This window comes from Dasypus novemcinctus, chromosome 6, assembly GCF_030445035.2.
Source record: "Dasypus novemcinctus isolate mDasNov1 chromosome 6, mDasNov1.1.hap2, whole genome shotgun sequence".
NCBI lineage: Eukaryota > Metazoa > Chordata > Mammalia > Cingulata > Dasypodidae > Dasypus > Dasypus novemcinctus.
In genome coordinates this window covers 44,444,916-44,470,851 of record NC_080678.1, presented here as the reverse complement: position 1 = coordinate 44,470,851, position 25,936 = coordinate 44,444,916, and the positions used below count along the sequence as shown (strand labels likewise).

General features: G+C 43.4%; 1 protein-coding gene across 1 annotated transcript in view; it reads right to left on the bottom strand.

The window, feature by feature from the left end:
- PDLIM1 (PDZ and LIM domain 1) overlaps positions 1 to 25,410 on the bottom strand; it is a 41,590-nt gene extending 16,180 nt beyond the window's left edge. The window contains exons 1-4 of the mRNA XM_004456935.5: positions 25,191 to 25,410; positions 9,418 to 9,569; positions 7,761 to 7,845; positions 3,713 to 3,912 (exon numbers count right to left, since the gene is read on the bottom strand). Coding sequence (XP_004456992.1) covers positions 3,713 to 3,912; positions 7,761 to 7,845; positions 9,418 to 9,569; positions 25,191 to 25,286 — 533 coding nt within the window. The 5' untranslated portion in view covers positions 25,287 to 25,410. The remainder of the gene's footprint in view (positions 1 to 3,712; positions 3,913 to 7,760; positions 7,846 to 9,417; positions 9,570 to 25,190) is intronic.
- Positions 25,411 to 25,936: the final 526 nt, after the last annotated feature.

Genomic DNA, 25,936 nt, shown 5'->3' with positions numbered 1-25,936 from the left:
AGGTGAAGGAGGTAGGTTTTTCAAGAAAATCTCTTCTGTTTCATGTCTCAGATCCTGGGAAAAACTACGTATCATTTTTGGAAGGGGATCATGTCCTGGATACTTTGTAAGTTTTAGTCTTCAGAGGCCTAGATGTTGTACCTGTGATAAGAAGCCAGAGGAATTATGGGTGCCAGGAGAAGAGAGGAGAACACCCAGACACCAGAGCCAGTTTTCTGTGGGCTGTGGGGTAAGAAACCACCCAGCTCCAAATAAGTCAGGGTTAATCCAATCCCTCTGACATAATATGAATAGAGAACAATGCATCCTTTTATTTCCACTACACCTGCTTAGAAAGCTACCTCAGTGTCGGAGGGGAAAGCCTAAGAACAATTTGACAGAGCTAGTCGCTTGAGGCTGCTGTGTTGGTTATGGGAACTCATTATTCCAGGAAGAAACCACTGCTCCATCAGGAAGCTGACTAACTGTCCTGGCTGGCTGGCTGAATGACAATTAAAGAGAAGAAGCTTGCTTAGAAAAAGTTTCTCCATAATGTTTGCCTATATGCTTCCACCCCTCTGGAGTCCCTAGTACTCAGAAGAGATGGATGTGGACCTTTTCTGAGGCAAAGAAATCAGTAATAACAAGCATTTACTGAACATCTATGAGGCCAGGCACCATCCTGGAAGTTCTATACACATCTCATTGCATTCTCTCAGCAACCTGGTGATGAGACAGTACTACTTCCATTTTAGAGATGAGGAGGAGACTGAGTTTCAGAGAAGTTCTGTGGTTTGCCCCAAGCTCACACAGCTAGTAAGAGGGAGAACTGGAATTCAAACTACAGTCCTTCTAGCTACAAACATGTACGTTTAGGGAAGTGTCAGGCTGCATCACATACATAACGACCCCCAACCCTTGAATCACTAAAAAATGGCCAGAGCCCTACAACTCAGTACAAAGAGGTCAGGGTCAGGATCTCCCTTTCCACTTCATTTCCTTCGGCCACCTAGAACATGAGAGCACCTCAGTAAATGGCTGTTAAGTTGACCTGAGCCAGAGGAAAAAGGCTGCTGAGGATCTCCCACTCTGCTAAGTATATGCTGGGAAGGACAGATGGACCCTCTTGCCAGACTTCCTAGTTTAATTTGGAAATGTTCTTTGTTCTTGTACAAACTGGGATGTGGCTCTGGGAAGTCCGAAAAAAGAGACAGCCACACGCCCAGGATGCTCTAAAGTGCAGGGCACAAGGAAACCCAGAGTGAGCCCCAGGGAATCAGTGATGACCTCAGATGCCAAGTATGCAGTGAGCCAATTCTGGAACCTCAGCAAATGTCACAGACTAAACAGTGGGAGGGTGGGAGAGCCTGGGACTCGTGCTGACCGGGCAAGCAAGGTTACCCTACCCAGTGGTGCCGGGGTTTGCAGGAGAATCTTCTTTGCTGAGAAGGCAAGTGGCCTCTTTAGGAACAGACTAGTAAGGAGAGACCCAACCACAGGCAGCAGGGCCGGTTCAGGCAGTTCCTTTTCTGGAAGCTGCTGGTATTCCCACTGTTCCTGGATTCCTTCTCAAAGAGTTTGGGATGGAACAGAGACTGGGCCCCCTCTGCTGGGAAAATCTGGAAGGAGATTTTTGATAAAGACTCAGAAGCAGTGGCAGGAAGCTGGGCAAGGGCTGGAGGAAAGCTGGCACAGCCTCCAGGCAGTGGCAGATTTAACTGTTCCAGGCTGGGGGAGGGAGCAGGTAGGGAGCATGAGAGAAGAAGAACGAAGACATGAGTGAAGGAAAAATATCAAGGTCCTACTAAAAATACTTCCCAGGCACATACTTTTCCCAATGCATAGCAGCTCTTTCAGTTACGGATGTGTCATTTCCTGGGTTATTAAATTCAGATCATAGAACATTCCACTCTGGGACAGTTATAGAGGGTCACGTTCCCAGCCTCCCCCAGCACCAAAGTAGCACAAAATGGAGATCACAGCCCTTGGGTTTCCACCACTGGGCTCCTTGGTTGGTAGGAAGCATCCCTTCAGGGTGTGCTTGCAGAAAGCTTGGGGGTGCCCAGCCCAGCCCTCTGTTCTCAGGTATCCCAAATGTCTTGAAAGGCAGCATCATCTCAAGCCAGGAAGGCGTCACAGGAACCCGAATTTGGAGGGAAGAAGCAGCATTGTGGCCACTTTGCTTTGGTTACTGTACCAAGGACCTTGTTATCTCATAAAGCCAAAGTAATAGCAAAAAGAGTGCTTTGGTTCCTTTTGCTGCTAGACTCTAAGAAACTTAAAAGGAAATCAGTTACTTCTTAGCACTGGGCATCAGGATCTGCATTCAATAAGTACCTAATAAAGTCTTTTTTGTGGGGGACAGGGCAGATATATGCACTCTGTACCCAATGAGCTCTCAAGAGGGGTTCCCACAACAGGTCTTTCCAAATATTGAACCTCGGTACCTTACTCTTCCTAAGTGCACTTGAAACAATTTGTTTGCAATTTAATTATGCTAAAAGTTGGGCAGGTTCTCATTAAAGATGAATTGAAGAAAAATGGAATTAAGTGAACTTCAGAGTTAATACAAGGTTTGAGGACCCCAAGTGGGAAAGATTGTCAAAGAACAGACAAGGTTGGCCCACACAGCGCTGTCAAGAAAATCTGATTTTTTTTTTCCAAAAGGAGGCCTAGTGAATTCTGTTTTTAAAAAAGGAATCTGGCAGAAATGGGAATACTGGGCCTGCATGCCACAGCTGGCTAGCCCGAGCAGTTGCTTCCCCCTCTGGGCGGGCATGCTCAGTCCTGCTGCCACAGTGCTCAGCTTCCCCCTCTTGCTTGTGCTCAGAGCTCTGCCCTCATTTCCTTCTCCTGCCTGCCACTTCTGAGCATTTGAGGTTGCAACTCCTGTCCCAGTGCAACCCCTTTTCACGCACAGAAAACCAGACCCTCTCTTACTGTCCATCCTCAGACCCAGTGTTTCTGGATTCATCTTCAAAGAGTTAGAATGGAGCAGAAGCTGGGCCCCCTCGCTGGGAAGGTCTCGAGGACATGTCTTGATGAAGACTCCGAGGCAGCTGCAGCCCAGTGGTCTGCCACAGGAGGGCTGTGTCTCCACAGGCCTGAGCAAGGGGCGTCCTCAGACTCCTCTGCCCTGTAATTTGCAGGCCCTGCCCTGGTGCTGCCTGCCTCTGCCTCTGTACTGAATCAAAACCTATTCCTTTGGAGAAACATTTATATCATTAGGGACATCTCTACCTCCTAAGATTCTGGTCCACGATGGAGAAAAAGCAAACACTGCTTCACCAGAAATGTGCATCATGACGTTTTTCCCCTCTGCTTTCATGAGATGGTGAACTCAAGCAGAAACTACTCTGAGTTCTCTCACTCCCCAGCCATAATTACGGAAGCATTTCTCAGGAAGCAGCGGGGCTATTAAGGAAGGGATGTGGTCAACTACAAGATGACGATGGTCACAGAAATCAGGATGATAACAATGGACCTCAGTGACTACTCAATTTGTGCCAGAAACAGTGCTGGGCATTTTGCGCATTATTTCTTATTTTTGCAACAACGCGATAAGATAGGTGGTATTATCCCCATTGCATAGATGAGGAAAAGGAATGCAGAAAGTACTCTTCTAAAGTAGTCATTCTCCCTGGGGAAAGTGGCTCAACCTTCTTTCTACTGCCTGGATGGATCTCGTCTTGGTGTGGAATACCTGCTGCAGGACTGGCCTGGGCCTACTTACGGTCTGCCAGTGGTCTCCTCCCCGCTTGCTGCCGTCTTTGACTCTATGGCGCTGTTGAAGTTGGAAATGTTTTCAGAAGAGTAGAGGCCAGCTGGGTTATTGTACTGGTTTGTGATGACCCTGGGGGCAGTACTGGAGGCGGGTGACGCAGTAAAGGGCATGGCGCTTCGGTTATGGGCACTTCCGATGTGGAGGACTTCCTACATGCAGGGATCAGAGAAGAAATCAAGGGGATGTCCAAGGTGCATGCCTGGATGGAGAGTGCAGCTGAGGGCCTGGGAGTAAAGCTGCAGATTAGCAACATATGGCCCTACCTCATCACCAAGCTGCAGTGGAGGGACTCCGTCTGACATACCCCGAGACCACAGGCAGTGAAGTCTCATGAGATGGAACAGGTACAGGTTCCCACCCAGCTCTGACTTCTGATTCTCCCCTAAGGTCCAAAAAAGCCTGATCTCCCACTAGGTACCCCCTGAGCAGGCCACCTCTTGAAGCCCTGGACTATCAGGATCCTTGTGGGAGCTCAGGGCACATTCCAGAGGGATTAAAGTACCAGGAGGAAAGGAACACCAAAAGCACTTCAGATCAGGTTAGGGCAGGAGATGATGAAACACGCAGATAAATTCCCCAGAACTGAGCAGGGTCAGACAAGCAAGATAAGAGAATTGTAATACCATGGAGTGAAGCAGCCCTAGAATGGGGCAGAGGCCTCTCAGTCCTCTGGGTCATTGTTTGTTGTGGGAGGAAGTCTAGGCTAATTAGATAGAGGTTAGGAGGTACCTGTTACAGGGGCGGTAACCAGCAGAGTTGCATCAAAGGACTTTGAGTTCCCCCAGCTCTCATTCCCCTTTCTCTGGAATTTGAGAAGGTGCTCCCCACCCCCACCCTCAACCTCAACCTCACCCAGGTCTTACAAGGAGTCTGGTGGCTACTATAGCAACATCTCAGAGCTGCTTTACAAACACCCCAAAAAACTGTTTAAGCTAACATTTCTTTTGAAAAATCACAACTTTTCTGATCACTGAATGAGCAAGGTCCTTTCTGCCAGAGTGTTCTGGATCAATTCATAGCTCCCAAGTAGATAGCATGCTCTGTGCAATCCACTCAACTCAGCGTGCATCATAGTTTCTGGATTCTCCAGAAAATCTTCCTGAACCCAGATTGTTTTCTTAAACACCTGGGCTCTGAACAACTGCCTAAAAAAGAGTTCGTGTCCTCTGTTTGCTCTTCCTTTCTTGTTCTTTTTTGCTAAATCTTTGTTTTTTATGCTTTCTTAGAAAACATTTTGCACAAAGCTTAATTCATTACATACCAAATTTAAAATAAAAGACATGAAAATATTTTCATGTTTAAGAATTCTTTTTCACTCTTCAGACAGACTTTCTCTTCAGCAAGTCAAAACCAGGGAGGTTTTACGAATACATTACATTTAGTTGACTTTGTCTACATTCAGAACCCAAAAGCTAAGTCTACACAGATCATGACAAAAGGGGATATATGACTAGTTAAGAGAAAGAAAACTTCAGCAGTAATCAAGATGGGTAGGTAAATTTTATTGTATAACCACCCAAAGGAATAACAGGTAATCAGAAAGCCCGTGGCCCTAAAGAGAGCAGCAAATTTGCAGGTGGGCAGCTCAGGACTTTTGCCCAAGGCCTTGGCTACTCAACAGTCCTAGGACCAACACCCAGTCCCCATAGCACAGTTCTTGGCTCGATTTTGCCCTTGCCACTTCCTGTTTGACCTTGGGCAAGTTATACCTCTCTGAGCCCATTTCTCATTTTTAGAATGAGGAAACAAAGCCTTCTTCACAAGGACTCAGTGTGACACGCACAGCATCCGGCACAGAGCAGATATTGACCCAGTGTTCATTCCCTCCTTGCCCCAGAGAAACACATTTCCCATTAGATTGGAAGTCAATGGAAAATTAGAGTTGGAAATTCTGATTCTCACTTTAAAGGAAATCTTTCAAGAATGTATCTGTTTTGTACATAAAAGGAATTTCTCTACCCCCCCCCCCCCACCCTTCCCCCATGTGAATACCGGTTTTTCCAGCAGTCAGGATAATTCAGGGCCTGCCTTTTAGAAGGGATGATGTAATTGTTTGGGCTTTGTATTTATCAGTCTCCAAGGAAACTCAATAATGAGGAAATACAAATTAGGTGTGTAAGTACACTGACCTCAGATAAGCTGGGGTGTTGGCCAACTGAACATGAACTAACAGATATTTTTATTATATAGATGAACTCTGCTCTTACTCATTCATTCCCTCTTTAAAATGTCTGGAAGTTTTTGAAACATTTTGGAAAAATGAGAGGTGGGAAATCTGTCATCAAAATAATTACCAGAATCAAATGAAAAATATACCCGTTAGATTTCAAAGTATCTGAGAATTTTTCTCAATCTGAAGAGAACTACCTTCAAAACATTAATACAGGTAATCACACTAGATGTTTAATTTAAATACAGTACAAATAAAAAGTATAACTGAAATTTTAATGAATGCCTTATTTAAGCACACACTAGGATTTCAGATATACCAAATTAAAACATAATATTTCCTATGTATCATAAAATACATGAAAACTTAACATCTTAAAATTTAGCATTTATAGTAAACATAATGAGCACTCCCAGAGAAGTTCCCTGAGAACTCCGAGGGAAACTGGAATTAACTGTGGCAAGTTTTAAATGAGTTTACAAAACTGCCAGTTTATAGACTGAACATTTTATAAGTGCCATCTTATGAATGTTCCTTACAGAAGTTATAAAGAATAATATGTTCATGTCAGCTTTGAAATGGCAGATGCAAAATGATCCTTAAAGTGACTCTTAGGATTCTAAAAGTAAGATTTTTATTATATTAATGGAAAAAAATGTTTGCATGTGACTGCATTTCTAACATTTTAATGGAAGTCATTTGAGAAAATATGCCTTACATACAACCACTAATTTACACATTAATGTATCAAGTGAGTTCAACTTTATGCAAGTTCTGTTTTATGTATAAAGGACAGCTATATGTTATCTTTTGATTATATCTCAACTCACCATAAAAACTAAAGTGTTTCAAATTTTGAAAAAAAAAAATTTGAAATCTTAAATTGGGTTCAAGTATAGAAATCACAAACCAGTCCAAAAGTAATTTTCAAAAGCCATTATCAATTTACTTATTAATTTATTATTAATAATTCATTCTTTCCTCTAATATATGCATACTTTATAAAAAGTAGCATATTAGGTATGGGATATTTTACAAAGATTTCTAGACATTCTTCTTTCTCTAAAAGTTTTCCCCCTTATTTCAAAAGGAATGCCCACTTATTGTGGATAATTTAGAAAATGCAAATAAGCAAAAAGGGAATAAAATCACCTATATTCTAACCACTGAGAGACTTATTTACAAATACGAAATATTAGGGCAGTCAAACTGTCCAAGAAACTCTATGAAGTCAAGGGAATTTGGTCCACAAATTGTGCATGGAGTACCGACTGCATTTTTCAATATTAATTACTATTTTATTTTAGTAATTTCTGTTTTAAAGTCTCACCGGAAGTCATGTATTCCTTGTAACAAAAAATACAGATTTCCACCCTAGAAATCACAAAAACCACGTTGGGGGATGGAGGAAGGAGAAGCAGAGTTTACTATAAAACTTCCCCTTATTTGTTCTAGGGCCTAGGATTTAGGACCTAAGCTTATATTTGTATCTAAAATCTCTATGGCGCTGGGCTAGCACCTTCATTTTACTATGTCTGCCAATCCTATTCCAGCAGGAAGGCTTCCACCGCTTCCTTTATGGCCTTCCTACCACATCTTTCCAACATAGGCCCTGGCGTCACTGCTCTGGGGCTTTCCAGCCCTTTCCTCCCACAGCTCCCTTACAGGAAGAACTGAACAGGAGCCAGATCCCAGCAGTGGCCGCTGGGGTTGGGGACTGTTCATGCTGTCTTTCCTCAGGCCTCCGGGGCAGGAAAAACAGGAATGTGCTGAACATTGTCAAAAGAAGCCAGGTAGGAAGAGCAGTGGCAAGGAACAAGTACTTACTTGGGGTTCAGAAGCTAAATTCATCTTGTATGGATGACGCTTCCCTTCCTCGGTCGCCAGAGGAGACCATATCTTATGTTCAGGTCTGCAACAGATGAACAGAGTTGTTATTTTGCTCATGCTAAATAAATAATATATACTAAAAACAAAGAGGAAAAACATGCCCTCTTGCCTGGACTACTAGCTTCTGAATCAGTGTCCTGCCACTTTGCCCCCAGCATGATCTTCTGAAGGCAGGATCTGATGACACCCATGCCTGATGGCTCCGCATACCTAGCCCGGGGGGCTTTGTAAGCTGGTTCTGACTCACACCAGCCTCATCCTCCCTCTCTCCACTGAGTAGATGACCCTCAGCCACAAGAGTGCCTAGCACTGCCCTAGCTCTGCTCAGGATGAAACGAGCTTCTCCCCGGTGTTCTTGGTCCAGACCAAATACCCACCTTATTTGTGAAGCTCACCTAGCCCAAGTGAAAATGATACCTCCTGTTTGAGCTCATAAAGTATTTTCTTTGTACCAGTTACACAGCAGAGACCTCAGTCTAGTCTCTACTTTAATTAATGTGTTTTTTCCTACTTTTGGAGTATAGAGAATATTTGTACTTATCTCTGTATTTGTCAGTGCCTCACAGAGTGGCAGACTTATACTAGAAGAACCTGTTAAATTTGTTGACAAATGAATCAAGAATAAATGAGTAAGTAAATGAATGAATGACTGCCTCAAGCTATGGTATGAAAGTGAGGATTTGAACTGAGAATGAGAAATAAGAATGCTGCATCATTGTACTTTTGAGGGGTAGTAAGAAAGTGGCACGTGTTCCTTAGGAGTAGGGCTCTCAAGTATGCAAACAGTTCTGACATGCACCCCCACACTTGGCCCTTACGCCCATGGTGTGGCACAGGTAGGACAAGCTCTCACTTCACTGATGAGAACCTGAGCAAAGGGCACCTGACCAAGAGTAGTGGAAGCAAAGGTGAGGGAGACATTAAAAGGAAGGTTAACAGAAAGTCAGAATGTAGAATGGAAACTCGATCCAATGAGAAAGAGGGAGTCATTAAAGTTGAACCAAATCACTCCTGAAACCCTGCCCTTGGAGGAATCTATCCAAGACTAAACGAGAGAAGAATAGAAATTCTATACCAGTTACAACTCCCAGCGCACTCTCCTCACTCACCAACCTGTTGGGTCAACCCCAGCTCTCCTCTCTTGTAGTGTACTTAAAGTTACACTCAGCACTTGTCCAGTGTGTTGGAGTCTTTCTCTATTATTGTAATATCCTGGCATATTACAATATGGCTGAACCTACTGTTCAGCGTAGTGTGGTGGGAGAAGCACCCTATGAAGATTGTAAATGGTGTCCAGGATGAAATTTTCATTTCATTATATGTGGCAATATTTTACTGATTTCAGTTTCTCAAAATATTAGAAAATGCAGTTATCTCTAAGACATCTTAGAGAAAGAAGCCTGCACTATAACAAGCACTGTGAAAAGGGGAAAATGAATACCCTGAAATTCCAATTCCACAGACCTTTTGCATGCCTACAGTACAGATAGCACTCAGTTAGGGGTATAGGGAATTCTGAGACAAGTAAGGCAGTCTCTGCCACAAGCAGGCTTCAAATGGGTCAGAAATGAATGAGCAACTCCGCAGGATTTACCTGGCTACCGTGAGAGTCATGCTGTCTGTGCAACCCTTGATTTTATTCTGTGCTTCCAAGTGTGTCATATGGCTAGTATTTTCCCCATCAATGGCTGTGATCACATCTCCGATACATAAATTAGCTATAGCAGCCTTGCTTCCGGGAGTGACCTAGGAAAAAAGGGGAGAGCAGGCTGGTTACCATTTGCCACCAAGGAAACCACCGAGTAAGTTACCATCAGGTTAAGTATTCATTGATATAGATGAAAGAATTTAAGAAGGAAAGAGAGCTGAAATCATATGTTTAAATAATAACAATCCTTTATAGTTATATGACATTATAGTTTACAAAATGTTCTTTTCTATATACGATCTCATTAGATCCTGACAACAACCTTTGGAGAAAGAAGGGCAAGTATGAGTTTTCAGGAAACGGAGGCTTAGAAAGATCTGTGACGTACCCATCCAATTTGTATAATGCTATATTACTAGTCATATAACTAGCATATTATAAGAGTCAGGACTCAAACCCTGAGGCAGACCCAAACAATGTTCTTTCCACTGAACCTTGTGGCTTCCTTAAAATAAGTCAACAACTACTAAACACACACATGCACTTAGAGAACAATATGTATAGTAAGATCTTATTCCCGTAAAAAATTCTAATAATCACTATACTAGCACACACACACAAAGCAATGGAACATTGTATACCAAATTGTTCACAAGTATACTTTTCTGTATACTTTTGTAATAAGAAAAAGCAATAAAGATTTTAAAATCATGCAAAGCACAAGATGGCACCCTGCTGAGCCAAATGTCCCTTTGGCAAACTGGAAACATGATTAAACTGGAAGCCATTTTGCCTCAGGTTTCTGTCTCTCTGGTGTGAGAAGCAGCTGGAGTCCTCTAAAACAGGAATCCTCAGAAGACCCTGGAATATCCCCTTCTACCTCCCTACCAAAGTAGGGTCTTGGGTGGGTTTTCACTGTTTCATTTCCTTCTACCCAAGAAAATAAGTATGGTTGAGGTCATCCCCTATAGCTGGCTGGTTTTCCATCAGTTGACGTCTCCAGACCAGTGATTCCAAAGGTATTGGCCCCAGAGGCTTGGGGGAGCCAGACAATGACTGCAACAGGTCCTCAAATTCATCTGCCTACAGAGCATTGCCTGAGATGTACTATTTTTTAAGTGACTACAGATGCTGTTGTGATGAACAAAGTACAAACTCATTTTGAAATAGTACCAAGCAATAAGTAACTTTTTGCTATTAGCTATTTTCTAAACCAAGTTACACTAAAAATTACTCTTCTAGATTAAAAGAACTTCCCTGACGGGAATTCTACCATGGGAAGGGTAGCAGTGACATACCCGGAATCCCAGTCCTGGAGGGTTCTGGCCTCCCCTTGGAGGAAGCGCTTGCCTCCTAGGGGCCAACCGAGGAAGATCTTGTGAACTCTTGGGTGTCTCCATAAATTTGAACCCCAGGTAGAAACCCTTCAAGGCAAACAAACCAGAGCCCAGAATAAGGCCTTAGGCCTCCACGTCTGATGCAGTTTTCAGCAGCTCCAATTCCTCAGGAGCCCTCTCCAAACTGAAAATGCTAACCCTTCTGGGGCAGCTGGTGTTGTGCCGCTATCGTGGTCCCCATCAACAGCATCCTGACTCCACAAAATAAGGGATGGATGAGCCAATCTTTGAGGTCCTTTCCATCTCTGATATGCTGAACTTATTGAGCAAAACACTCCTAAATGCAGCAGGATGTCGAGCCAGCGCAGAGATGGCAGCCTTCTCTCCTTCCTTGCTAGCTGTCCCATGATCTGTTTAGCAGAGAACTGGCTTTTAGAAAATGAAAGTCCCTGATCCAGCTCTGACCTTCTTCTCATTCAGGCCCTGGGAAAAGACATTCCTAGGGGTTATTAGAAATGTCTCCTGGCTCTTCTCATCCCAGTCAATGCTGGGGAGTTAGTTTCAAAGTCACCTGGTACCTGCAATAAAAACAAATTCCTCTCACTTTCTGACCTGTCTTCCAGGCATGACTTCATGTATATTTTTCTTTTTCTAAAGGACAGTGCAGATCCCTCTTTTTAGAATTACCCTAAGCATCACTTAATTTGGGATTGGCAATGGTTCTGGACTGGTAAACTCCATCTCCAGAGACAGCAGCCTGTTCAAGAAGAAAAATGCCTTATCAAACTCTTATGTCATGACCAAATCTAACAGCATTAAACAGTAGGATAAAATTCAAAGTCAAGTGATAATACCAGATACCACTGATTGTACACTTTGGATGGATTTATGCTTTATTAATATGTATAAATAAAATTGATTTGTTAAAAAAATCCAAAATCATTAACAAGGCCTCTAAATACCATACTATGCCCCCCACTAAGCTCTAGCTACTGTGGCTGCCTAGTTCTCTCTACCTCAGGGCCTTAGCCCCTACCTTTATCCCCTGCCTGGTTAACTCCGTCTTCTCCTTCTAATCTAAGTATAAATGATCCTTCCTCACAGAGGCTTTCTCTGACTCCCAATCTAAGTTTACTGCTTCCCCCCCCCCATCATCCTCTTAATACACTCTTTCCTCTTGGAACTTGTCACATTATGTTTGTCAGTCTATTCTGTATATTTTTCTGAGGCCCTCCTAAAAGCTGAATGATGGCAGGATTTTGTCTGCCTTTTGTGCGAGATTGGCAAGAGTGACTACACCCAATAGGTGCTCAATAAATATCTATTCAGTAGATGACTGACTCTGTGATATCTCGTGTTGTTGAATACTTAATCAGGCTGTTTCATTTGGTCCTTTAAAAAAAAATAGTTCACAAGGAGCAACAAATAAGTATTTCCCTGAATACCACTAATGTGGAATGTGACCACTCTCACAAAACTAAAATGAAGAGAATGGGCAAGGGGCTTTGAGAAGATGAAAATAGAAGTTCCTTTTTATTTCATATGTTTAGCTGCTAAGAACTATGCAATTTCTAGCATTTGTTTCAAACTGTTTTGTGGGAAAGGCATTTCTGCTGAATATATCCTAACAAGTCCTGGACAAGACGGAACCAGTTTTAAGTACACTGGGCCTGAGTAATTGAGGCCCAACCATCTTTGGTCTGAGTCGCTTTTTTTTTTTAAAGCCAAACTGAGGGAAAGCCTAAAGAAATCTCAAAAAATCACAAGACAACATAGGACTCTGAAGTAATCATACATAAACAGATTAAGTGTACTTTCTTTTATAAGCCATCTCTTTTTGAATAAAATGGATTGGAACAAATTATGGAATTTGCCTTTTACAAAGCTTTTTCACACCCAACCTCCTATTTGAGATAATGATGGTGACTTCCTCACCACCAATATGTAAGATAAGTTTACAGATGAGGAAATTGAGATTCAGAGAACCTTAAATTCATACAGCTAAATGCTTGAGCCTAAACTGAAATCAGATCCTCTACTTGCAAATCCAATTCCCTTTCTGCTTTACCACAAGGAGAGGCTCTAAATCCAACTGTTGGAGCCAAAGAGAAATCTGGAGTTAAGAAGAAGGTCATCTGCTGTGGCCTTCTACATAAGGACTGGCATATCACAAACTCCTGCCACTGACTGGTACTTTCCAGCCATCAGGCAATCACATCCATTGCTTTGTACTAAGCTGAAGCCTTACAAAATTATAACAGAACTGAAAAGAGCCTCATGAGGGAAGACCTGTGCCTCCAATACCTGTTAGGTCCTGTCTTGAAAGGCAGGCTCCAGCCCCTACCAAACACTACTCAACATAATCATAATCATAGCAAAGTCCTCAGTCAGTGAGCGTCTACTTTGAACCAGGCATGATTTAAGTGTTTGACAAGAGTTAACTAACTTATCCAGTCCTCATATGGTGCTATTAGATGGAAACTGTTAATTGCACCATTACAGATAAGGAAATAGAGGAACAAGGGTTAAGTAGCTTGCCTGAGGTTACTCAGTTGGTAAGTGGCCAGCCATTGGGCTCCAGAGTCTATGCACTTAACCCATACTACCACACTGTCTATTCTAATGTCCTCTTGACCATCAAATTCCATCACAATGGAGTCAGCTTCACATTCTAAAAAATAAATCCAATACTTTCCTTTCTAAAAAAAGCAGATCCATTAGTTCAATTGACATCCCTAAAAAGCCTCTGCCAGCTTTCTTCCCAGAGACCTCACACCTAAGATGATACAACTACTGCTGTGTGAAAATAAATGGTTGTCACAACCATTTCCACTAATGGGCAACCTGCCATTTTCTGCAGGATTCACTCATGTTTCCCTCATCCATGGGCCTCCCAGACAAATAGTGCTTGCTCAGAGGCCAACTGGTATACCCTCTCTATAATGCAAGTTAATAAGGCATCTTTAAACCTCTGTCTGTCAGACTTCTGAAGACATAGAAGGTGTTTGAAGAGTTTAGTTTCACCTCTAAGTAGTGCAAAATAGGGCTATGATGTAGCTCCCCCCTGCTTTCTTCAACTTATGGCTAAATGGCTAAATATTGCTATTACACAGAACTGGATGCACAGTTAGGGCCTTGACAAATGAAAAAATAAGCTTCCACCTATGAAAATGGAACGTTTCCATTTTATGCCTTTCCTGCTTCCTCCATCTTGCTCACTTTTATTTACTTGTCATACAGTCATTCACTACATATATACTGAAAGACAGTGTAGCTTGTTAAGAAGTGGCTTCTAGGGGAGTGGGTGTAGCTCAGTGGTTAAGCATATGTTTCACATATATGAGCTTCTGGGTTCAATCCCAAGTACCTCCTTTAAAATAAAATAATAGGGAAGTGGATGTGGCTCAAGCGATGGGGCTCCTATCTACTATATAGGAGGTCCAGGGCTTGATTCCCAGGGCTCCTGGGGAAGGAAAGCTGGCCTACATGGTGAGCTGGCCAGAGCAGAATGCTGACCGGCGCAGAAGTGCTGGCCCATGCAGCAAGCTAGACTGAGCAGAAAGCTGCACAAAAAGAGACACAGAGGAGAGACAATAAGAGATGCTTAGCAGGCCAGGGAGCTGAGGTGGTGCAAGAGATTGAGCACCTGTCTCCCACTCTGGAAGGTCCCCGGATCGGTTCCAGGTGCTGCCTAAAAAGAAGACAAGCAGATATAGAAGAATGCACAGTGAATGGAATTAAATAAAAATAAAAATTAAATAAATAATAATAATGAAATAATAAAAATTAAATAAATAAACAATAATAAATTACATTAAATAATAAAAATATAAGATTTTTTAAAAATCTGGAGTCAGATGGCCAGGGTTCAAGTCCTGCTTCAGCCACTGTGAGCTACTGTCATTGGTCAGGATATTTCACCTCTGTAGTGCTCATCTATGAAACAGGGATAATAACAGCCCTGATTTCATAAGGCTATTGCGAGGATTAAATGAGATTATTCTGTCTGCGCTCCAGAAATGTGAGTTATTGTTAGTGTATTCTAGGAACCATACAATACACTGGAATACAGATGTAAAAAGGATGGCCCTTGTTGAGGAGCTCACAATCTCCTAGGAGAGACAAGCCTGCACAACAGCTGATGAGTGATGGACTAGAAATAAGCAAAGAGATTATGGGATCCTGAAGGCAGGACCAGGGGAGGCTCCCTGGAGGGCCTGCTGCTTAAAACTGTCCAAAGGCGTAGAAGGAGGCAGGAAAGACCATGGCCAATTACAGGATTAGCATGTGTACTAGTATGGACCAAATACAGGAAGTGAAAGGAAAGGAAGGGAATGAAGCTGGAAATGTAAACCCTGACCAGGCCATAAGAGCCTTGCTATTTTCCTGCTGCCAAAAAAGGTTGTTCTTTATCTGGAAAATGATAGAAATCAACAAAGGATTTTTAACACAGCATCAGCCATCAACCACCCAGACACTGCCAAGGATCAATCAGTGAGCCTTAACTCTACATGTAACAGATATTCTCTAATGACAGTTCTAAGAAGTAGACCCATTCAACAGGCCTCCCATCCAGCCTCTTGGTGAGCCATTCTGAGGCAGGCTTCCTGGGTGGACCACTCCGAAGTCAGCCCTACTTAAAATCCAATGTTCTATTAGCAGCCAGTGGGGTTCCTTTAACTCCCTAGGTCAGAAATTCAAAGCCGAAGGACCATTAAATGAACTCAGTCCACACTCTTGTTTGGTTTCTAATTTAAATCATTTGCCAAAATTTATATATTCATAGATGTCACACTACATTCTCAGCTTCTTGTGAAAAATCAGATCTGGCAATTCTGATCCCACATTCCTATTTGGCGCCAGTTGGCACAGACTGAAGAGTCCCTGACCCCTTTAGATGAGGCACATGCTCCCCAGGTAGCCACAGTCCCCACCATTCTTTAATGCCCTAACACAAAAACCAGGTACCAGTTGCCATTTATCATCATTCTTGAGGCAATAACTGTCTTACTACCTAACCTCCAATCCAAACTCATTGGATCCTTCATGGAAACGAGTTTGTGACCATTGACTTAGTTTAAAAAGGTATTTAGGGAAGCGGACGTGGCTCAAGCAATTGAGCTCCTGCCTACCACATGGCTGGCATGACAGGCAGGGGCAGCAAGCTGATGCAACAAGGAGACACAAAGAGGAAAGCCAACAAGAGACACAACAAAGCAGCGAGCTTAGGTGGCTCAAGCAATTAGTGCCTCTCCCCCATGTAGGAGGTCCCAGGTTTGATTCCCAGTGCCTCCTAAAGAGAAGACAAGCAGACACAGACAGCACAAAGCAAATGGACAGACAGCAGCAAGCAGAAAATGATGATGGGGCGGGGGGGGGGGGCAATAAGTAAAAATAAAGTCTTTAAAAATAAATAAATAAAATGAAAAGGTATTTAACTAACTATAACAGTTACATGTAATTTAACAATTAATATATAGAAACATTTTATGACTAGGATTACCAGACACCCTGGCCAGGACAGAAACCTGTTCTCCAACCTTAATAATCAAAAGCATCCCCTTTCACTCACAAAAGTATGCCAGTTTGGATGACAAATTGTATTGTTACCTTTTGACAGAACTCTGGGGTCTTAACCAAATATTTGTCAAATGGTTTAAACAGTTTTGATTCAGAGCTTTTTTACCTGATTTTTTTTTTAAAGCTCTATTCAAAAAGTTCTCTGACTTTTACTTGTGGACAGAAATACAGGTCAATCTCCTGAATGTTTACAGAACATTGTGTTCTTGCCCCTTGAAGTTAGCATCTAAATCTCAGGCCAGAAATTTACCCAGCTCACTAATAACTCAGGGGAGAACTCTGATAGTTGCAAAGATGAGATAATGGTTCACAAACAAGTTGGCTATCTGTTTCTTTTTATAGATAAAGATAGAACTCTGCATTTTATCTCGGATCTACTGAATCAGGATCTACACAGTGGAACCCAAGAATCTAGACGTTTTCTAAAGCTTCCCTAATAATTCTGATGCTCATCAGGTTTGGAAATATCAAGGGAGATGTTGACTATCTGCTCTCCATAAGCTCTCTCTCCCTGAATGAAGTGAAGTCATTAGGTAAACAAAAATTATTCTAAAATCTCAGTTTCCCCAGAAATAAAATCTAGGGCTTACATGTCTGGTAAGATAAATAAGAGGCCCTAAAAGAAATGTCCATTAGAATAGTACTTGTCTATCTGTTACCAAACCAAAGTAAAAAAAAAGGCAACAACTATTATGTTTGTCGACATCCCTTAAGGTGCCATGCAAATGGAGTAGTGTAGAAGTAATTCCATTCCAGATGTCTAAATAGCACAACATGGTTCCTATTTTGCCTTGGCTAGAAAACTCACAGCTAAATGTAGTGTGCAATTATAGAAACCAAATGATTTAAAAGTTCCTGGCACATCACTCTTTTCTCTTACGTGTTTCAATTTTTTTGTTAAAACTTATATGCTCTTGTGCTCTTGTGTTTTAAATATCATAAATATGTGTTTTGTTGTAATAAATTGTCTTAAATCCTTCCTACAGGTAGGTGAGGTAAAAAGCATAAATGAAAATAGTTATAAAAATTCAGAATTATACAAAACATGGTTGGGATAAAGAGATTTAGAATTCAAGTTCAATCAGAGTGTCATGTTGCTTTAGGGACAACCTCCATTGATCTAATAATGGCTGTGTCAAGGTATTTAGGGATAAATTCAAAAAGTTCTAAGCTGGGGATAGAGCCTGTAGTATGCCATTTTGATGTAGAATTGGAACTATCAGGACTCTGCTGACTCAACCTATTTGAGGGCCCAGGCAATGGTTCAGACTCAAAGCCATGGTATAATAACAGAAGCTATATGAACGTATACAGGTTGGCCTGAAAACTCCAATAATGTTGCAAAATGCTCTTGGTTACTGTATAATCTTCTCTCAGGGAAATGAGGCAATATAGCAGGGTTCAGGGTTGCAGATGAGTTGTGCTTTAATCCAGTTTTGCCTCATACAGGGTGAAAGAAGAAGTTATTAGTGCCATGGGTTGGCAGTTCATATAGACAGAAAGAGACTTGCTGCTCTCTCAATCTGAAAGACCAACCACAATTTCTTCAGTAGGAATATACTAAAAAAAAGCAGGTAGCAAAAGTCATCAAGTTTCTCAAAAGTCTACAAACAAGCCCCTATGAACCCATGTGCTTTTTTTCTTTAGGTACCAGGGCCGGGGACTGAACTTGAACCCAGGACCTTGTACATGGGAAGGTGGTGTTCAACCACTCAGCCACATCAGCCTCCCTGAGTTGGTTTTTTCATTTGTTTTTATTTTCTTCAGGAGGCACCAGGAACCGAATCCAGGACCTCCCAGGCAGGAGGAAGATGCTTAACTGTTTGAGTCATATCTGCTCCACATGTGCTAAAATTTTAACAGCCTCAACAACTACCCCTAACTCAAACCCCAACCAGTCACTAAATATAACCTTGGCAAGTTACTTTCTATGCCTCAGTTTCTTCACATTTATCAAATGAAATTTATTATATAACAGTATCAACCTCATTAGGTTTTGGAATGGTTCAATGCAATAATATTGTAGAGTTTAGAACAGTGTCTGACACATAGGAAGCAAGTGCTCAGTGCAGAATAGCTACCATGTTTTTTTAATAGTACCACTGTATCCTGATGCTCTCAATATGTTAGACTCTCTCTATGTAACATCTTCACCCTCACCACAATCCTTAAAGGCACATACTATTTTCCCCATTTTTACAACTGAGAAAACTGAGGTTTCAGGTTCTAACCTGCCCAAGAACACACAGGCAATGGGCCACGCTAGGCTTTGAATCCAGAGCAGGTTGATACCAAGACTCCATTTTTCCACAACATCACACTGCCTTTAATTCTTCATTTGCTGCAGTAAAATATAGCAGAAAGTACAAAGCAATGACATCTAAATAGTCTACCATGATAAGTAATTTGATTTTAAATAATGCCATGCCAATAGTAAAAGGTCTGAAAAGTTTTGTAGCAAACGATTAACAATGTTTCCTTCAGAGAAGTAAGATTGGGAAGGGAGTGGGGAAGACGATCACTTTATGCTTTCCATACTTTTTTATTATTTGACCGTTTATAACAGGCAGGAGTTTTTTATGTACACTTTTCATTGAAGTACAACACACACAGAAAAGTGCACAAAAATCAGCCACCGCCCCCCAAAGGTTGCCATGACCCTGGCTTGTAACATTGTAGATTAATTCCACCTGGTTAAATTAATTTTTTAACAAATGGAATCACACAATATTTACCTATTTGCATCTGGCTACTTTCTCTCAACACTTTTTTTTTAAAGGAAGTAACAGAGGTTGAACCTAGGACCTCATATATGGGAAGCAGGCACACAAACCACTGAGCTATACCCACTTTCCTTCTCTCAACATTTTACATGTATTTGTCTCTTTACTGTCATTGTGCGTAACTGTGATTCCTACATTCTCAGAGCTATGCAGTTTTATATAGTATAACTATACCACTATTTATTTACCCATTCTTCTGTTAGACATTCTAATTGTTTCCACTTTGGGGCTGTTAAGAATAATGCTGCTTTGAAAATTCTTGAACATTCCTTCTGGTGCCACATTTTTATTGGGTATATAACTAGAAATAGAACTGCTGTAATGCCAGGCATGGGTATGTTCAGCTTTAGAAGCATTAGTACTTTTTACAATTTTTTATAAAGAAATTCATCATCTGGATTTAATCTATCTGTATTCATTTTAGTCATCTTTACCTTATACAAGTCATACCTATGTCCTTTTTGTCTTATTTACAATCATATGAACGGTTATATTAGGCCCTGGGTCCTTGGTCAGGAATCTGGCCTCCTACAAGACCACAGCTTTCTTTGGAAATACATTTTTAATAGGTATGGCCTTTACCAAAAAGGCAGTGTGTGCTACTTAATGAAAGTACACCACAGACCTCTGTTAGAGATGAGCAGACCAATTCACCCATCACAAGGCTAACGATAATAAACACCATCACGTGGATTGCTAAGAGCTGTATAGGAATCACCTTTTTTTCCCTTAGGTTTCCATGGGTATATTTTGTTTTGGACGTGGTGTGGCTGCCACTTTCCACAAGAACTCCCCCAGGCGCCTCCTAAGCACTGAGGCAGGTCTTTCTCTGACCAATCCTTCAACCCCTTTCCTCCTCTGTTCTCCACCGCCTGCATAAGTGTGGCACCCTATAACTGGACTTTAAATTCTCTCAAGTAGTACGATGGTTTCTGCCTTTTCAAGAGAGACAGGGGAGGTGCCGCTCTCTAGAATGTTCTGAGCTCCAGGAACACTCAGGCTGAGACCTCAAAGCAGCTGGAAAGCCACCCCAGCCAACCCTCAGGGGCAGAAGAGGCTCCGGGGTTAGGAGCCCCGGAGGGTCTGAGCCGACATGTCGATGCCTGTACCACTTTTAGCATGGAACTATATGCTGGGTAGCATGATTAGCAATGAAATAATAACAGTTAAGACTTCTCAGAAGGCAGAATATGATGGTTACATCAGGCGGCTTGGTTTCAAATCCCAGGTCTGAAGTGTATTGACTCTGTGTTGTGTGACCCAAACTAATGGCTTATGGGGAGTCGGGAAGAAGATCATGTAAGTGCAGGCCGAGCACAGCACGGGCATCAAAAAATGTCAGCTGCTATTAATTTGGGGGGCACGGCTCTGAAGTCAGATTGCCCAGCCAAATTTCAGCTCATCCTGTTCCCTGTTCACTAGCTGCCAAGACCTGGGCATGTTTCAGTTTCTTTCTCCATGCCTCAGTTTCCTTATCTGTAAAATGGAGATCTTAATTGTACTCACTTCACAAGACACTTGTGAAGACTACTGAAAGTGAACACAGAAAATGTTTAGAACAGTTCCTAGCATAGAAAGTGTCCTGTATATGTTTTAGCTATAGTTCCTACTGCACACAGATAAATAAGTATCTCTCACACAGATATTTTAAGTATAAATATGAGGTTCTTGTGACTAACAAAAGACAAATTCATCAGAAAACACTCCTGATTTATAATACATTTTTTCAATCAATACCTGTTTAAAGGTACAACTGCTACTGTACAAGATAAATGGGAGGCACTGGATTTATTATTTTGTTTTATCTTTACAGAGAACTGAGGCCAAGAGAATGCACATGACTTGTCCAGGGTCACCCAGTGAGGTACCCATGATGGGAGCCCAGCTGGAGTCCCCGCCCTGGGCACTTTATATTGTACAGAAGTCCTGGCAACCTCTCCAAGCTTTCACCTAAGATGTCAAATCATCCTTTAAAAGTTAATTTTTCAACAGCCACTTTTGCTCTTTTTTAACCAGTCTCTACCTTCTCCTTTATAAGGAAGTTAAGTAGTTCAGCCAATGAAAAATTATGTAAACTCAAACAAATTAACCTGATGGCCCTTGAGCTTCCCACTCAATAAAAGACAAAGAAGAGAAGCTTTCTTCTTCTGCATGCAGCAACAGTAAGGCATGGGAATATGCACAGCTTGGCAGCCAGTCCTGGCCTAGTCCTAGCATAAGTGCAAGTCCATGGTGCTTCCCCAGTCCTACTGGCCTAGGACAGTGTGGCCTCAGTGGTTAGATGATAAAGCAATCTCAGTCGTCTATCAAGTCACAGTACCTTAAAGCCATTGTTCTACCTTCTCTCCTCAAAGATAAACCAGCAAGGTTGGTATCCAGAAGGCCAAGCAAGGGAGAGGGAATCTGGCTAGAGGGTCCTTATATGGCTTGGTGAATTTCAAATGAGTAGGCTCAGGCATTCCTTGCACCTGACCGCCTTTGAGTTACTCTTTTGCTTCTCTCCCCTTAGGCCAGCTGTGATGGGCTGGAACAGCTAGAACTTTCCAGGTGATCAATTCACAGAATGAGGGAGTGCAGAACAAGGGCCATTACTTTATGATGAGACTTTTTGGACATTTCTTGTTTTTCATAATCTGTCAGTCAAGCTGTGCTCTTTGAACCTTTAGGACATGATGCAAAATCTACTTGAGTCTGGAAATGATGCTCTTAAATATCAGATAGAACCCTCTTGTTACAGGGTATCCATTATTAAGTATCCCTTGAGATACATGCCCAGTGGGCACAGGCACTGACCATACAACCATGGGGGCTCTTAGCAAGGTTTTCCCAGCACTCAGGAGACAGCGCCTCCTACTAAGTGCACACCTTATCTCTGGCCTCACCCCTTCCTGCCTTCTGTCAGTTGCTAAGAGAGAAAAACAGTGGATATAAACTCAGCAGCAATTTTGAAGTGGGTGTGGATTCTCTGAAGGCTTCCCTTGAAAGCAACTAGAGGAAATAAGATATTGACATGCCGGGAAAAAAAAAAAAAGAAGCACTCAAGGAGATGGACAGCATGTCATTTGAAATAGAAACCATGGCATATGTGTGGCTGGATCATCAGGGGGCCCAGGGTGAGAACCTTAAAGGAGAAACTGGGGGAAGGAAGAAATCTAGTTTATGCCTATTTAAAATTGAAAATCTGGATTGAGATTTGAAGTTTACCACAATTACAGATGAAACATAAAGGAGCAAAAGAAGCCATTCACAGAAAAGGCATTCTGTATGATTCTGAAACAGGCAAAACTAAGCTATGGTATTCAGGATGCATATTTAGGTGATAAAACTATAAAGAAAAGTGAGAAGGTGATTATCATCAGTAAGCATAGTGGTTAGATTTAGTGAGTTTCTGGGATGCTAGCAATATTCTAATTCTTGATTAAGTGTTTGTTTTATGATCACTTGCTACGAATATATATTTTATGCCTTTATATATGTGCATTATATTTCACAATAAAAAAGAAGCTAAAAAAAGAAAAAAAATTCAAGTCCACAAGATTACTGAATTATATTCAGAAGCTTCAGCAGTTTAACAAAAGATGCCAGAATAATTCATGCAAGAGAAAGTAAACATAAGTTATTTAAATGAAAGGCACTCCTCCCCTAGCCGAATTTTATGGTGTGTTTTGGTGTGGAGACTCAAAGTCTACATATACAAAACCAAATTAGCAAACTGTAGCTGCCCGGGATGATGAATGTGGCACACCTACCACCCAGGTGTGTGGAACTTGGACAATGCTCACACCTACTCAATACTGCTCACTGTTTACAGAGCACTCTTGCATACTTGTATTCACAGTCCATGACTGGTGCCATGCCCATTGTAGAGATAAAGAAGCCAGCTAGCTTCAGACTGTAGAAGGCGCACTCCAGCTTAAGAAATCAGATCCCAAGCCCAGCATCCCTTTATGACCTTGACCTTCTGCTAGGTGAGCAAACCCACATTTTTCAGATGTGAAAATAAGGAGATGAAGACACAAGTAAATTACTGTCTACATGAGAATGTCACCTCCTCCCACACACTTTCACTTTTCAACCAAAGCACCTGCATTATAAAGATTAGCTTCACTCCCTAAAACATGAACACCTTGAAATGGAGCTGTGTCCTCACTTTTGAATTCCCAGCAGAATCATGTGGTATTTTCACATTAAACATGTGCTAATAATTGAATAAACGAATAAATATGAAGGAACAAACTAATAAATTCAGTCCAGTGTTTTTCATACCCTACTGTCTTTCCTGAGCGACTACACTTGCATTAAAACTTTTAAAAGTTACTTAAATGACAGGCGGTCACTGCCTTTTAAGAGAGTGCCAATATACCCCCCCCCCCCCCCCCCCCGCTAATGTTAAAAAAAAAAAGGTTTCATGTCATGGATAAATCTCAGAAGAGGAAAGGGCTGACAGGTTAATTACGGACACAAAGAGCCGGAGCAAATGGACTATGAGGTAAGTGAGTCTAAGACTGCAGAGGCAATGCCTTCCCTGGGCAAGCGTTTATTAATAAGCCCGCAGGGATTTACCAGACCCAGCCAGGTTCAGCTCTGCACCCAGCTGGGGGATAGGCACCATTCCTGCATTTGAGGAATTCAGCTGGTGGCGAGAAGGACGTGTACCTGTAAGAATAATCAAAAGGGTATCAGCAGGATAAGGAGCGAGGGTGGAAGACAGGGCCTAAGACGTGGGGCACCTGCTCCGTTTTGGGTGGAATGGTCAAAAATCTCCTCACTTGGCCAGACCTGGAAGGAAGTGTGAATAGGATAGGGCCAAGAAGCCAAAGGGAGGCCTCCAATTTTTCTCCTCCTGCACCCTCCTCCCCAACATACTAATTCAGCTGCTGGGGGCAGGGCTTATGTCAAATAAACCCACAGAGGCCTCTCTCCAATCTCTCCCCACTACCATCTTCTAGAAGGAAGAGGGATATTTAGAAGGCTCAGGGAAGGAAGTTTCACCTCAGTCTTAGCAGGCAGATGAGCCCAAAGATAGAATGTGCAGCCTCCAGGCCGTCAACAGGGTGTGCTTTCTGCCACCTTTCTCCATTCAATCAAAAATTATTTATTGTCTGCCTTCTAGGTGCAGAAACTGACTGGAGCCCGTCTTCATGGGAGATCTGCTGTGTTGGGACCTGAATAGATAGTTAAAACCTCCAACACTAGAGTCTCTGAGCATGGGTCTTTCCACTTTATGTGAGGGTGATGGGTCTGGTTGTCACCTTCATGGTGACCTGGGCCCTTCTATGGAGATGAGTTTCCAAGTTTCCAAGTACCACCCCTCCCCCCAGTCCCCACACACAGACCCTGAGACGCCCAGGCCGACTCACTCATTCCCTGGAGAAAAACGGCTAGTTGGACACAATCCGGGAATGTCAGGCGGAAAGATGGCACGGCCACCCGCAGGGAGAGGACAGTGACTGAGAAGGTTATTCGGGTTTGTTTCTTTCTTTTCAATACCTCGCCTTTTCTCCAAAAGCGATCAGAAAGGCGAGAGCCGGCCATGGGTAAATTCAAAGAGTGGAAAACTGTTTCGACTGCTGTTTGTTATTTAATCCCACTCGCCCCCCCCAGTAAACTTCCCACCCACTCCACCTCACTATCCACGTCTTCCCTGCTGCTTTCTGCCACCCTGAGACCCCCAAAGAACGAGGAAGTCCCAACTCCCAGCGTGCGGGATCTGCCGGGAGCCGGATCTCCCCGCGGGTTCACAAAGCGCGTGCACACGGCGGGCGGCGCGTGCAGGGAAGGAACCACAAGTGGCCTCTTCACGCCGAGTCCCCGAGGTGCGCGCCCGACCGCCCGCGGGCTCGCTCGGGAGCGCAGTGCCGGGGAAGGCGCGGCGGCGCGCCCGAGACGGGCGGAGAGCGCGCGGCTCCCGCGGCGCACCTGGACGCCCGCGTCCCCGACACCGCCCGGGAGCCCCTGCCTCCCCGCATCCCCGGCCCGGGAGCCTCCCGCTCCCCAGCGGGTCCCAGGCTGCTCTTACCCGGGAAATGGCGAGAGGCTGCTCGAAGTCCTTGCCCCCCACGAGGCGGAAGCCCCACGGCCCCGGGCCCTGGAGGACTATCTGCTGGGTGGTCATGGTGCGGCGGGGACGGACCGCTCAGAACGCGATGCGCTGGGATCTCCCAACAGCTGTCTGAGGAAGGGCGCGCGCCGCGGGCCCCGGGCGTCTGGGGCCGGGGCGGGAGAGAGGGAGCGAGGGCGGGGGTGGCTCCGCCCAGGCCGCGTCGCTGCCGCGGGCCCCGCCCGGGCTCCCACCGGCTTCCCGCGGCTGCCTCCCGCTCCGCGAGCCCCCAAGGTCCTCGCCGGGAGCCGGATCGAGAGAGCCCCGACTCGGGTCGGGGCTCCGGGGCTCTCGGCACCTCTACCCGGACACCAGGACCACCTCTCTTCCGCCGCCCCTCTCTCTCACCACCGTCCCCAGGCAAGCCGCGGGCTCTAGGTGAGAGGGAAGCAGGTTGCCACAGACCCGCGGAGGAAACAAACCCGTGTTTGGTGCTTTTCAAAACGAGTTTGGAAGTTCTGTGCGAAGTCATCCCTCTGAGGCAGCTCCATTTTCACTTTTGCTTTTTGTAAGCGCTAGTGATGTTTAGGAGGTGCGTTCGCAGTAACTCATTTAACTCCCTTTCACAGATGAAGTAGCTGAGTGTGCCTGAACTTAGACCTGCCCGAGGCCACACAGCTCCTGCGTGGGGTATTTGGACCCCTGGCCGCGTTAGAGAACGCCAT